The sequence below is a fragment of the Ammodytes marinus genome, assembly GCF_949987685.1.
Source record: "Ammodytes marinus genome assembly, chromosome: 2".
Classification (NCBI taxonomy): domain Eukaryota; kingdom Metazoa; phylum Chordata; class Actinopteri; order Uranoscopiformes; family Ammodytidae; genus Ammodytes; species Ammodytes marinus.
The window spans coordinates 30,082,057-30,097,750 of NC_137231.1; the positions used below are offsets into that span (position 1 = coordinate 30,082,057).

General features: G+C 40.1%; 2 protein-coding genes across 2 annotated transcripts; both read left to right on the forward strand.

Moving 5' to 3' along the window:
* Positions 1 to 2,709: 2,709 nt before the first annotated feature.
* On the forward strand, positions 2,710 to 4,173 carry LOC307256735 (nuclear factor 7, brain-like; the record flags this gene model as incomplete). The annotated part of the gene is made up of 1 exon (XM_080035821.1): positions 2,710 to 4,173. One exon carries the CDS (start codon positions 2,710 to 2,712, stop codon positions 4,171 to 4,173), a length of 1,464 nt encoding a protein of 487 aa, XP_079891947.1.
* A 3,212-nt stretch (positions 4,174 to 7,385) lies between these two features.
* On the forward strand, positions 7,386 to 14,268 carry LOC307256745 (uncharacterized protein; the record flags this gene model as incomplete). The annotated part of the gene is made up of 2 exons (XM_080035835.1): positions 7,386 to 8,803; positions 12,732 to 14,268. 2 exons carry the CDS (start codon positions 7,386 to 7,388, stop codon positions 14,158 to 14,160), a joined length of 2,847 nt encoding a protein of 948 aa, XP_079891961.1. The 3' UTR covers positions 14,161 to 14,268.
* Between the last annotated feature and the right edge of the window lie 1,426 nt (positions 14,269 to 15,694).

Sequence of the window (15,694 nt, forward strand, 5' to 3'; positions counted from 1 at the left end):
CCCTTTGGACAAAAGCGGTAGTATTTTTACGACGTCAGCTGCCGTGAAGCTGTTTTCTAGCGCGTGCCGGGCGTGCGAGATTCAAATGATCAGGAAGCAATATAGTGCATGTCCGTGTGTTGAAAGTGTGAGGGCAACGGACTCTTTTCGGCTCCGTGAGAGTGGTTAGTGACACAGCATCAACTAATGCCAGTCAGTGCTACACACACCTGATTGCAATGAGTTGATGCAGTGTCACCTCTCACGGAGCTGAAAGAGTCCGTGTCCTCACACAAAGCGAATGAACGAGAGACGGCAGTTAGTATGGATCACGATGAGGTAATGTGTTTATGTTGTTGTAAATAATGACTATTTCAGATGAATAATGGTCATCTGATGATGCTGGTGAGGCAAAGTAAACTTTGTTTTAGTAGGCTACCGCTCATTCATTTAGGAGTAAACACTGCAGTCTAATTCGCTCCTGTGAAATTGTGTATATACGTTGCATGGCAACGCCCTCCCGCCCGCCTATCACTCTCCCTTTTAGTTTTTCTTCATTGCATTTTCTTTTTTTTCTTTGATGGTTCAGCCCCGTTATCAATCATTATGACGACAAATAACTGTCTCAAACAAGGCTCCCGCTCCCCTTCCCTCACCTGGAGGGATAGGCTTCTCGTTGCAGCGCCACACTGAAATCTGCGACCAATACGGATATGTGACCATAGAGCTTGCACGAGCAAACCGAAAATCGGGCTGGGTGTACGACCAGACCAAAAGCAGTAATAAAAACTATATAAAAACGTCTTTCTTTGCACTGATGGTCTCATTTGCTGTTAAAGGTAATTTCTGATTATGAGAGGAAACATGAGGCTGTTTAAAAGATATTTAAGTGTTACTCAGAGCTGCTTTAAGTATATCGTATTGTATCTTTTGTGCAATCCCCTTTCTGCAGACGATTGTGCACCCTCAGTCTAGTTGAAGACCTATTTATTCCCGGTTTTCCCAGTTTGGTGTGGAAGAACTTGACTGGCCCGCACAGAGCAATGACCTCAACACTTGCAATGCACCCCTTGCTATCTCCCCTAGGAAAGTCCCACGTCCATGAAACTTTATCCACCTATTAGCATCAGTCATTTAACTATAATGTAATCAGTTCATCCTTCAGTCCAAGGGTGAGTTTGTGCCAAAATTTACGCAAATCCCTTAAAGCGTTCATGAGATATCATGTTCACAAGAATGGACCGGACGTATGTACGAACATAATGCCTCCGGCCTTCGGCTATCACTTGGAGGCTTAAAAAGTTAGTTCATAAGAAGAAAAAAGTATTTTTAACAAGAAGAACATTTTTGTGATGTTGGGCAGAAAACCCCCAGTTCAATCCCCAGAGAAAGAAAGAAGAGAGCATAAAATACAGTTAGAAGTCCTACTCAGTTACATCGTGCCTCCTGCTGAGCAAACACTCCAGATAAATCAACAGTCAAGAACATTAAGTCCTTCTTGAATGTATGGCTCCTGTTGATTAGCTGTGTGTGAGGATGCAGGAGGAGAACATTTACGCCAAACTTTAATTTTGATTTAAAGAGATGACATAATGCAATATCTTAACACAGCACAGGTGTTGCATTAGGGGACTAAATGAAACACAATGCAAAACATGTGGTTTGACACAGGGTAGCTCCGTATAGTGTAACAGTAACAGAGAGATAAGGGCGCCCCCTACAGATAGCCAGATTGAATCACAAGTAAACTGATTTGTTATGAAATATTAATTTCTCACTCCTCCTTTTTTTCTTTTTCTACAGCCCTGGTCCTCTCCAGCTGGCCTGTAACACACCAACAACACACACCGTCTCTGTTGATGTCTGCTGCCTTAACCATCAGAGAAGAGGCTCTGCTTGAGCGTTCAGTTATCCAGGGTTACTGGGGGAGAGGTGGGTTGAGTGTTACAATGGATAAGAGTTCCATTTTGGATGAAACGCAGAACAAGGACGACATTAGTGTAATCCATCTTTACTGCAAACACCCAGTGGTGGGAAAAGTACTCAGATCTTTTACTTAAGTAAAAGTTGCAATACCAAAATAAAGTTACATATTCTGTGTAACATGTAAAAAGTCTCAAGAAAGTACATGTAAGGTCAGGCACAGTCAATAGAGAATTGTCATACAAAGTCCAAAGATAGTGAGAGCTGTAAACTGCCGACTCAACAGATGCAGTAAATGTTTCAGAAAAAAATCCTGAATATTGATAAGAATGAATCAAACATTAATGCAGAGACAAACTACACACTGACTTAGATTATATAATGAGGTGTCATCTTAAAGAAGTTTGTAGCTATCAGTGGTCTTCACATCATCAGTGCTTTCAACACTTTCTTTGTTGTCAATGTGACAAAGTATGTTTTAATTTAAATTTAATACAACCTTCCTTTCAGTGTGACAGACTACATTTTCACAGATCATGAGTCCGATCAACCCCTCATGGGCCTTTCGTTATCTCCTCTGGTAATAAACATATAGAGCTGGATTTATTACAATTAAAGATTAACCAAACAAGAGAGGTTGGTAAAATTGAAAGACAATCTGACATTGTTGAACTGAGACACGTCGCAAGAGCACTGTGGGGGATTTCTATCAAATAATGCACATAAGAGGATTGTAGGAGGCAAACTGATTTGAAGTCAAATGTGGTGAGTCTTTCAATTAAAAAACAATTTGGAAAATAAAGAAAAATGGCAGAGCTTGAAAGTTACCTGAACTGTCATGTGTGTTCAGAGACTTTCAGAGATCCTGTGTCTCTGAGCTGCAACCACAACTTCTGTTCAAGCTGCCTGCAAACATTTTGGGAACAAAATAAAAACAAAAACTGTCCCATTTGTAAAAGAAAATCCTCCAAGGATTATATTGTGAACTTTGCACTAAAGGAACTGGCTGACTCTTTTGCTGGGAGACAGAAAACTGAAATATCTCAGAGTGAAAAGGAAGAAAAGAAGGTGGAGGAGGTGTGTAGTACACATCAAGAAGAGACCAAATTGTTTTGTGAGGACGAGCAGAAAGCTTTATGTCCTGTCTGTGAGTTTTCTCTCCACCAGAGTCACAAGGTGGTTCCTGTAGAACAAGCAGTCAGTGGCCTGAAGGACCAGCTGAAATCTGACTTAAAGTCTCTACAGGACAAGAGGGACAAATACAAACAAGTGAAACAATCGTACAATGAAGTGGTTGAACACTCCAAGAAGCAGCTGTTGTCCACAGAGAGGCAGATCAGAGCAGAGTTCAACAAGCTCCAGCAGTTCCTGAAAGAGGAAGAGGAGTCCAGACTGGCAGCTCTGAGGGAGGAAGAGGAGCAGAAGGGGAAGACTCTCGGCAGAGAGATGAAGATGATTGAGGAGCAGATCTCCTCTCTGTCAGACAGTATCTCTGCTGTTGAAGAAGAGCTGCAGAAACACAACATGCCATTCCTCAGCAGTTATAAAGCCACTCAGACCAGAGCCAGAGTCCAGAGCTCAGTGTCAGATCCACAGCCTCTGTTCTCTGGAGCTCTGATAGATGTGGCCAAACACCTGGGCAACCTGTCCTTCAGGGTCTGGGAGAAGATGAAGGAGAAGGTCCACTTCAGTCCGGTCATTCTGGACCCAAACACTGCAGCCGACTGTCTCTATCTGTCTGATGATCTGACCAGTGTGAGACGTGGAGACACAGAGCAGCAGCTTCCTGACAATCCAGAGAGATTCACTGAGTATGCCGATGTCCTTGGCTCTGAGGGCTTCAGCTCAGGGAAACACAGCTGGGAGGTGGAGGTGGGAGACCATCCTGACTGGATTATAGGTTTGGCTAATGAGTCAGTCGACAGGAAGGGGGAGATAGATTCTTCACCAAAGTATGGGATCTGGTGTTTATGTCATTGTAATGGAAGATACAGTAATGGAGCTGGTCAGACCGTCACAGTGAAGAAGAGTCTCCAGAGGATCAGAGTCCAGCTGGACTATGACTGGGGGGAGGTGTCCTTCTACCACCCTGAAGACATGACTCGTATCTACACTCACAGAGACACTTTCACTGAGAAACTCTTCCCTTATTTCACTATTGGAGAGGCTGGTGATGCTAAAACTGCTGATATCAAAATCTGTCAAGCAGATTTTTTTCATGGAATGAAAGTAGATGCTCCAAAGCCTCAAGATGCCTGTACAATCAATTGAGATTTCAGATTTCAGACTTTATTGTCATAGTGCAAAACAGTACAACGAAATTAGGGTGGTGCTCACCACCCACAGTGCAAATTAGAGCAGTGCGAAACCTCACGTGTGCTTGTCTTTGAGTGAGTCTGCAACTTTGATGATCATAAGACGAGAAGTTTTAGTTTGTCAGATTTCTGGATTTTCTGATGAGTTGATAGCATATTTTAATTTATTTTTTTTGCACATCAAACAGATACTAAGTGGAAATGTGTATCAAACCACATTCTGGTTCTGATTGGTTGTTCTGTTTAATGAGTTGTTGCTGAGGGTCAAGTATATATTTTTTATAAACTGACTCACTTGTCTGAAATGAATTGTGCAAATTGTTTTTATCTCAGTTTATTGTTTCCATCCAACCCATTGTACAAACATGTAAATAAAAATCATTGTTATACGACAAAATTTAAATTAGAACGATATTTAGCCATGATGAATTTAGTAATTTCTATTTAAGACAAAATATTGTACAGTATATGAACGGTGGTTATGGTATTTTAGTCCAACAACAGTGTAAAGTAGCTAGAGTCAGTCATCACTTTGTCAATTTGTGATGTTTTGGGCTCTTTGGATCACTTTTTAATCTCTTGTTTGATTCTTTGTCAAACACGTTTTTATATAGGCTACATCTTTTTTAAGTGATTTTTAATGTATGAAATGTTTCTCCAGTGTAATGTAATGAATAATATGAATGATAAATAGCAATATCTTAAACCAAACACAAAGGAAATAACATAGTATTATTTAGTTTAATATGTGTTTTTTTCTTATTACATTGAATCAACTTTATTGTTTATAAACTGTGCATCAGATGGATGCTTCTTGATGTGTCATTAAATCACAGTTTTGTTTCAGAATGTTGTGTTGGAGGTTGTTTCCTTTTTTGATACACACATCTGTCAAATGGTCACATGCCTTTACTTTAAAAATTACAATATATACAAATTCTTAAGGTTGATTTGGTTCTTTAAACAAGTCGACTCACTCAGCAGAACTGTGTGATGTAGAAGTGTATCAACATTTCCAAGAAGACCACATTGTTTAATTATAAATCCACCATTAGTTTTCATGAATGTAGTAAGGTACTTCATGAAGTTTTTGAATGTTCAGTGTGTTTACAGTATGCTCACATGGAAGTGTAACTTTTCCCATAAACACCATAAGATGGAGACAAAGTCCTCTTTTGCTTAGTTTGTTCACTTTGGACAATGGACCCTCTCTACTTTCTGTCACTTCTTTACATACATATTATTGTTTCCTGAACAGATTGGGTCGCTCCTCTGTTGGATTATGCATCAGCATCATGTGTTGTATGACTGAAAGATTCATGGGAAATATATAACTGTGAAACAACATCATTCTGTTGTGACCTAAACTAAATTTTACCTGATTATGTTGGGTCATAGCATTTGTGTCAGAAAAAGTATCATGTAGACATGTTTTTAGGTTTTGAGCGCACTGAAGGAAGAGTGACTGTTTCAAGAAAACACAAATAAACTGACATAAAAGTTATTGTATTAGAGTTTTAGTATGTGTTCAATGGTTTTTTTGATAATGTAGTAAAAACATGATATATTGGTCTATTCACTCCTCAAAAGTAAAGTCTCAAATAGTCTAGTCTGCTTTAATTTTCATACTTATTCATTCCAAACATATTGAACACATTGACAGAACATTATGCATGGTGAGATAAACTAACGTGTTATGATTAATGTTAAGAAAAACGTCAAGAGAAAGAATGAGAGAAAAAGAAAAAGTTCCAGAATGTTAAACAAATGCACAGGTACACAGACTTTTCATGAAAATTGTATTTTTTTACATTTCTACATTAACGGTAATTTTTTAAATAAAACTAGCATATTTTTTAGCTTGTTCTCATGCTTTTGCAAAATATTTGATAAAGTATTTGACTTGTGATGAACAATAGAATATAAGAAGAGCCAATAAAACAACTTAACAACTTCGATCACTGTTAGTTTACATGAAGAGAGAGGTTGGGTTTTAGTCCAACTACAGTTGTGTTCAAAATAATAGCAGTGTGTTTAAAAAAGTGAGGCAAGATCAAAATCCGTATCATAGCTTTTATTTCCAAACACGCAAATGCATTGGGGACATTGCACATTCTATTCCAAATCCAAATATGAAGAAACTTTTGTCAAATGTTTCTTCATCTTTACAGAAAGTGAAGAAAAAGGAATATTAGACTGTTCAAAAAAATAGCAGTGTCTGCATTTTTCTTTACAACTCAAACATTTACTGTATCAACTGAAAAATGCATGAAGATTTAGCTTTCCTATGAATCACTGAACTAATATTTCGTTGTTCTTAATGACATTGACTAACGTATTGTGACCCTTAATGTTAAAAAGTCATTTAAGAGAAAGAATGAGAGAAAATGTACCTGAAAGTAAAATTAAAACACCAATTGAAGGACTCTTATATTGGAATTTTGTTTCCTACATTTTAAATGTATTGTTACGCAATGCTTAGAAGACTATTAATTTTATTATGATTGCTCTCATGCATTTGGAAAAAAAAATTATACAAAATCATACAGACATTTTTCCGCTTTGACTTGCATTGATAGGAAATAATAAGAAAAGCAAATGCAACGATTGAATAACTTTGATTACTGTTAGTTGACGTTAAGAGAAAGTTCAGTATTTAGTTCAACTGGGTGAAATGAACACAGTCCTGCCGACATATGAGGAGAACCACAAAACATGTTGTCTAACTGGTTTGGTGTCAGTCAGTTGAAATGTTCACTCCTCACTGGAGGAAAACAAAGAAAACACCTTGACTTGCCGTTCTTTATTTAGTGAAAAGGAACCATCAATCAGATTTGTGTTACCCATTTTAGTTTTGTGTTTGTTTCACACAGATACCTACAGATACCTAAGTAAAGTGTCCCTGAATTAAAAGTGCAATATCTGACTGATAGATATCCGGACATCACCATCTGCTGGTGACAACATGACATCGCAGCACACCAGGTGTTCATCATTTACCACGTGACAGAGGTGAATGAGAATGAAAGTAGATTTTAACATTGTTGATCAGTACGGAGTCGCCATTACACAGAGTGACATCCCTGTTGGAAAACATACATTTGGAATATAGTAAAAACAAAGACAGACTTGGTGAGTCCTGCTACTGAAAGATAAATGCAATATCAAATGGCTGAGAAAGCTCTTTTGGAAAGTTTCCTGAACTGCCATGTGTGTTCAGAGACTTTCAGAGATCCTGTGTCTCTGAGCTGCAACCACAGCTTCTGTTCAAGCTGTCTGCAACATTTTTGGGAAAAAGCTAATAACAAAAACTGTCCCATTTGTAAAAGAAAATCCTCAAAGGGCCATCCTCTTGTAAACTTTAATCTGAAGGATCTGGCTGACTTGTTTGCTGGGCGACCGAAAATTGGATCATCTGAGATCGAGAAAGGAGAGAAGAAGGTGGAGGTGGTGTGCAGTAAACATCAAGAAGAGACTAAATGGTTCTGTGTGGACGAGCAGAGAGCTGTGTGTCCTGTCTGTGAGTTTTCTCTCCACCAGAGTCACAAGGTGGTTCCTCTACAACAAGCAGTCAGTGACCGGAAGAACCAGCTGAAATATGACTTAATGTCTCTACAGGACAAGAGGGACAAATACAAACAAGTGAAGAAAACCTACAATGAAGTGGTTCAACACTCCAAGAAGCAGCTGTTGTCCACAGAGAGGCAGATCAGAGCAGAGTTCAACAAGCTCCAGCAGTTCCTGAAAGAGGAAGAGGAGTCCAGACTGGCAGCTCTGAGGGAGGAAGAGGAGCAGAAGGGGAAGACTCTCGGCAGAGAGATGAAGATGATTGAGGAGCAGATCTCCTCTCTGTCAGACAGTATCTCTGCTGTTGAAGAAGAGCTGCAGAAACACAACGTGCCATTCCTCAGCAGTTATAAAGCCACTCAGACCAGAGCCAGAGTCCAGAGCTCAGTGTCAGATCCACAGCTGGTCTCTGGAGCTCTGATAAATGTGGCCAAACACCTGGGCAACCTGTCCTTCAGGGTCTGGGAGAAGATGAAGGAGAAGGTCCACTTCAGTCCTGTCATTCTGGACCCAAACACTGCAAGCCCCTTTCTCTATCTGTCTGAGGATCTGGCCAGTGTGAGACAAGGAGACACAAAGCAGCAGCTTCCTGACAATCCAGATAGATTTGTTAGGTATGCAGATGTCCTTGGCTCTGAGGGCTTCAGCTCAGGGAAACACAGCTGGGAGGTGGAGGTGGGAGACCATCCTGGCTGGAATATAGGTTTGACTAAAGAGTCAGTTGACAGGAAGGGGGACATAGCTGCCTCACCAATATATGGGAACTGGTGTTTGACACATTGTGATGGAAAATATGCTAATGGGGCTGGTCAGACTGTCAAAGTGAAGAAGAGTCTCCAGAGGATCAGAGTCCAGCTGGACTATGACAGGGGGGAGGTGTCCTTCTACCACCCTGAAGACATGACTCACATCTACACTCACAGAGATACTTTTACTTTGAAACTCTTCCCATATTTCTGTATTGGAAAGGCTGGTGAAGCTAAAACGGCTGTTATCAAAATTTCTGAAGCTGTTCCCTTGTATTAAAGCGGCTACGAGTAACATTTAAATATCTTTTGAACAGCCTCATGTTTCCTCTGATAATCATAAATTACCTTTAACAGCAAACGAGACCATCAGTGCAAAGAAAGACGTTTTTATATAGTTTTTATTACTGCTTTTGGTCTGGTCGCACACCCAGTCCGATTTTCGGTTCGCTCGTGCAGGCTCTATGGTCACATATCCGTATTGGTCGCAGATTTCAGTGTGGCGCTGCAACGTGATTTGAGAAGCCTATCCCTCCAGGTGAAGGAAGGGGAGCGGGAGCCTTGTTTGAGACAGTTATTTGTCTTCATAATGACTGATAACGGGGCTGAACCATCAAAGAAAAAAAAGAGAATGCAATGAAGAAAAGCTAAAAGGGAGAGTGATATAGGCTACGGGCGGGACGAGGGCGTTGCCAAGCAACGTGTATACAATTTCACGAGAGCGAAACTAGACTGCAGTGTTTACTCCTAAATGAATGAGCGGTTGCACAAAGTTTGCTTTGCTTTACCATCATCAGATAACCATTATCTGAAATAGTCATTATTTACATCAACAACACAAACACATTACCTCATCGTGATCCATACTAACTGCCGTCTCTCGTTTATTCGCTTTCTGTGAGGACACGTAATCTTTCAGCTCCGTGAGAGAGAGTAGTTAGGTGACGCTGCTGCATCAACTCATTGCAATCAGGTGTGTGTAGCACTGACTAGCATTAGTTGATGCAGTGTCAAAACCACTCTCACGGAGCCGAAAAGAGTCCTCACACTTTCAACACACGGACATGCACTATATTGCGCCCTTCTCAGTTCACACTCGCACGCCTGGCACGAGCTAGAAAACAGCTTTGCGACAGCGGGCGTCGTAAAAATACTACCGCTTTTGTCCAAAGGGGACGCCAACGTGCCATGTTACTCTTAGTGGCTTTAATGTTCAGGAATTTAGGAAAATTGTACAAACTTTCTTTTGTACAGACAAAAATGTATTCTGCTTGTCTTTGATTGATTCTTTAATTTTTATCATCACCAGACATCAGTTTACTTTTAATGTTTCTTTTTTCTTGTCTTGTAAATGCTCTGTGATTCTTCACATCATATGTGATACTTTTTGCAGTGTATACATGTCAATAAGATGAATGATAGCAATGTCCAGTTCTTAATCAACATAAATCAAAAAGTAGCATATGTAGCTCAATATGTTTTTTTAAATTATCATTGAATCAACTATATTTTTTTACACTGTGCATCAGATGGATGCTTTTTCACATGTGCAATTAAATCACAACCAGTTTTTATTAAAATATTTGTATAAGAGTTTGTTTCCATTTTTCTACAAACATCTGTAAATTGATCACATTATTTTACAAAAGAAGATACAAATTACAAAATAGTAAAACATTCTAAAGGTCCATTTACAACAAGCTTTTACAAAATTAATTCTACTCTATTAACGGTCACATTTTCCAACATTAATGATCAATTTGAACCGATTATATTAACATTTTCTTTTGGAAAGTCACATGACAAATTAACCAACTGTATCTGAACCTCATACCATACCACCACGATGACTACTAGGAAGGCTGAATAGCAGAAAACATGAGGAATAAAGCATGGCTTCTTTGAAAAGAGTTGAGCATTTTGTTTAATTTTGATGGAGTCGTATTGATTCTCACACCGGTTTGTACCTCAATGATAATTAGAAACAGCCTGATATCAAATATAAAAAATGCTTAAACTTGACCCTCCAATAACTTTACTGCATGATAATTAACTAAAGAAAGGCAGTTCAGAGCTTAAAATTATTATAAATCACACAAATCTCCTTAATATACTCTTTGTATCTGAAAAAAACGCACAAGCAGAAGCATTGCAGAAGATAGATAGATAGATATATACTTTATTTATCCCGAGGGAATAAATAAAAGATGATAAGTTCTGTAATATGAAGTACGGACAGTTTGATGCTCAGGACTGTGAGATAGCCTCATTGAGGAGAGGGAGCCCTGAGGGTTGTACAACCACATATGTAGTGTCTAAACGGATTTGCGCTTGAGGAGAATACAGATTTTCTCTAAAGATTTGGTTCTTTGAACAAGTTGATACTGTAAGTAGGACTGTGTGATGTAGAAGTGTATCAACATTTCCAAGAAGACAAAATTATTTATTATAAATCCACCATTATGTTTAATTAATTGAGTAACTCCTTAATAGTATAGTTTTAGGGACATCAGGCTCACATATGCATGATGTCACTAACATTTTTGAATGTATAGTGTGCATGCTCACATGTATAATTACTTTTCCCATAAACATCACAAGATGGAGACAAGGTTCACGTTTTGCTCACAGTTTGTTCACTTTGAACAAAGGACCCTCTGTCTACCACATTATTATTGTTTCCTGAACAGGTTGGGTTGCTCCTCTGTTGGATATGCATCAGCATCATGTGTTGTATGACTGCAAAATTCATGCGAAACTATATGACTGTGAAACAATATGATTCTGTTGTGACCTAAACTACATTTTACTTGATTATGTTGGGTCATAGCATTTGTGTCTAAAAAAAGTTTTAGGTTTTGAGTGCACCAAAGGAAGAGCAACTGTTTCCAGAAAACCAAAATAAACTGACATTAAAATTATTGTGGTAGAGTTTTAGTATGTTTTTAATGTGTTTTTTGATAATGTAGTAAAAACATGATATTTGAGGACAACAACAAAAAAAAATTCTCAAACTGGTTTGGTGTCAGTTGAAAACACCTCACCTTGTTTGTGGTGTTTAAAAATATGTTTCTTTCTTTAATTAGTGCAAAAGCAACATCAATAATATTTGTTACCCATTTGTTCGTTTCTTTAAGACATTAACAGAACATTATGCATGTTGAGAAACTAACATGTTATGATCCTTAATGTTAAAAAGACATTAAAGAGAAATAATGAGAGGAACGGAATGTACCAGAAAGTAAAATCAAAAACATTCAGATTGAAGATTTTTTTTTTTTTTTAAGATTTTTTTTCTGCATTTTTTTCATTTTATTAGAACGTTTTGAGACTGAGATGAAACAGGGTAGAGAAGGGAATGACAAGCAAAGAACAACCCGGGCCGGACTCAAACCCGGGTCCACGAGCTGAGCATACCCTTTAACCTCTACACCACGGGCTCCCCCAGATTGAATTACTTTTTAATTAGAATTGTTTTTGCTACATTTTAAAATATACTGTAACACAACGTTTTGAAAACTAGCAATTGTAACAAGATAGCTCTCATGCTTTTGGAAAATAATGTTATACAAAATCATCTGTAGCTACACACATTTTGCCGCTTTGACTTGCAATGATAGGAAATAATAAGAAAAGCAAATGAAACGATTGAATAACTTTGATTACTGTTAGTTCACATTAAGAGAAAGTTCAGTATTTAGTTCAACTGGGTGAAATGAACACAGTCATGCCGAGATGAGCGAAACAACAAAAAATGTTGTCTAACTGGTTTGATGTCAGTCAGCGCGTTGAAATGTTCAGTCCTCACTGGAGGAAGGCAAATAAAACACCTTGCTTTTACGTTCTTTATTTAGTGAAAAGGAACCATCAATCAGATTTGTTTTACCCATTTTAGTTTTGTGTTTGTTTCACACAGATACCTACAGATACCTAAGTAAAGTGTCCCTGAATTAAAAGTGCAATATCTGACTGATAGATATCCGGACATCACCATCTGCTGGTGACAACATGACATCGCAGCACACCAGGTGTTCATCATTTACCACGTGACAGAGGTGAATGAGAATGAAAGTAGATTTTAACATTGTTGATCAGTACGGAGTCGCCATTACACGGAGTGACATCCCTGTTGGAAAACATACATTTGGAATATAGTAGAAAAGTGAAGAGACTGTAACTTGGTGAGTCCTGCTACTGAAAGATACATCCAATATCAAATGGCTGAGAAAGCTCTTTTGGAAAGTTTCCTGAACTGCCATGTGTGTTCAGAGACTTTCAGAGATCCTGTGTCTCTGAGCTGCAACCACAGCTTCTGTTCAAGCTGCCTGAAAACATTCTGGGAACAAGCTAAGAACAAAAACTGTCCCATTTGTAAAAGAAAATCCTCAAAGGGCCATCCTCTTGTAAACTTTAATCTGAAGGATCTGGCTGACTTGTTTGCTGGGAGACCGAAAACTGGATCATCTGAGAGTGAGAAAGGAGAGAAGAAGGTGGAGGTGGTGTGTAAACATCAAGAAGAGCCTAAACTGTTCTGTGAGGACGAGCAGAGAGCTGTGTGTCCCGTCTGTGAGTTTTCTCTCCACCAGAGTCACAAGGTGGTTCCTGTAGAACAAGCAGTCAGTGGCCTGAAGGACCAGCTGAAATCTGACTTAATGTCTCTACGGGACAAGAAGGACAAATACAAACAAGTGAAACAATCGTACAATGAAGTGTTTCAACACTCCAAGAAGCAGCTGTTGTCCACAGAGAGGCAGATCAGAGCAGAGTTCAACAAGCTCCAGCAGTTCCTGAAAGAGGAAGAGGAGTCCAGACTGGCAGCTCTGAGGGAGGAAGAGGAGCAGAAGGGGAAGACTCTCGGCAGAGAGATGAAGATGATTGAGGAGCAGATCTCCTCTCTGTCAGACAGTATCTCTGCTGTTGAAGAAGAGCTGCAGAAACACAACGTGCCATTCCTCAGCAGTTATAAAGCCACTCAGACCAGAGCCAGAGTCCAGAGCTCAGTGTCAGATCCACAGCTGGTCTCTGGAGCTCTGATAGATGTGGCCAAACACCTTGGCAACCTGTCCTTCAGGGTCTGGGAGAAGATGAAGGTCCACTTCAGTCCGGTCATTCTGGACCCAAACACTGCAAACCGCTGGCTCTATCTGTCTGATGATCTGACCAGTGTGAGAAATGGAGACACAGAGAAGCAGTTTCCTGACAATCCAGAGAGACACACTTATTATGCCGGTGTTCTTGGCTCTGAAGGCTTCAGCTCAGGGAAACACAGCTGGGAGGTGGAGGTGGGAGACCATCCTGAATGGAATATAGGTTTGGCCAAAGAGTCAGTTGACAGGAAGGGAATGATATTAATCTCACCAGAATATGGGATCTGGTGTTTATGGCATGGTGGTGGAGAATACACTAATGGAGCTAGTCAGACCATCACAGTGAAGAAGAGTCTCCAAAGGATCAGAGTCCAGCTGGACTATGACAGGGGGGAGGTGTCCTTCTACAACCCTGAAGACAAGACTCACATCTACACTCACACAGAAACTTTCACTGAGAAACTGTTCCCATATTTCTGTATTGGAGACGCTGGTGATGCTAAAACTGCTGATATGAAAATATTTAAATCTGATGGAATGTAAGTAAATGCTCCAAACCCTTGTGATGGCTGTACGACAAGCATGGCGCCAGGATTTTTTCTCCACTGGGACTAAGGAGGGGCTTGACCAATATGTGGGGGTGCTGCACTATAGACTATAACGTAGCCAGAAAAGAGATTCTGTGTGTGTTTCATTAAAACTCGGTGTGGCACGTTTATTTAGGGTCTGTACAGCAGTGGGGGGTGAACAAGTTGTTCACATCATCATCAACTTTTGCCTTTTTTAGTTGTTCCAAAGAATCTGCCTTATCAACTTGCCATCTAATCTAAATGATAACTGACCATTATGTTTGTTTATCGTCTCTCTTGCGTGACAAGATAATAACAATAATAGCCTAAATCTCCTTTGCTGTGCGCAGACACGCTGGCAACTTTTCCAGTATGAAATTGGTGATTGCGGGATGATTTGGATGCAGCAGCCTATTTGAATGACATGCTGTCGGGCGGACTCCGCCCGGCGGAGCTGCTTGACTCTCGGCCGGGTGCGAGGCAAAAATAAATAAATAAATAAAGGGACTTGGCGCGTCACTAGGCCACATAATAGGCTGGCCTAATGTGAAACTTCTCTAAAATATACTCAGGCTCACCAACATAAAACAGACGCGCACATAGCCGCGGGAACATATTCTCAGCAGGGGGTGCTCAGCCTGCACTTGTCTCGCAACTCGCTACATTGATAAATACAAACTTCACCAATGTAATAGTGTTACATGCAGCGGTGATGGTTTTAATATAAGACTGGGGGTTTCCCCTACAAATAGGTCGTAAAAAGTCGGGTCGTCTTATATTTGGGGTCTAATATTCGGCGTCCAGTAAGGGAATGCCTGTTACCAGAGCGATCATTCAGCTTAAGGGCCTGTGTCCACCTTGTTACTTTTCTTATTTTCGAGTGACACACTGGTTGTGCGCTCTGAAGCGGCTGGGATGTGCGTTTTTGCGCTGGGAGAGAGAACGCGGTGGGCTGAGACTATAGTAGGCTATAAAAAGGCACGGGAAATCGCCAAAGAGCTCAACATCCCCAGCATTGAATTCAAAGCCTCGACTCATTATGTTGCGATCCACAAAGCGATCAACTTTTACTGTGGCTTTTTTGCTGCGGCAATTGAAGTGCTGAGGAGAGCTTGCCTACTGCGCTGTCCTTAAAGGCCAGGACACACCAGTCCGACTACCCGAAAATGGAGTTTGCCGATTCAGGCAGCTCCAGTCTTCCCGTCGCGGCCAAAAAAATGCAAAGAACACACCAAGCCGACTGCTGACTTTCCGTACGCTCTGCGCTTGCGCGGGACGTAATGTCTCCATAACAACAGGCGGCGCTAATCTGTATTGTGGCCCGAAAAAATACGGAAGCCGGAAATGATGGGACAGCTCTCTAGACCATAAACATTGATAGAAATACGTATTTATATGGACTATAAAGAGCACCATTTTTAGCAGAGAGTGTCGAGCATGGTGTTGAGCAGTCAACAAGGGTTGATGCATGTGAGTACTCGCTGAACAAAACAAACAAACACATTAAA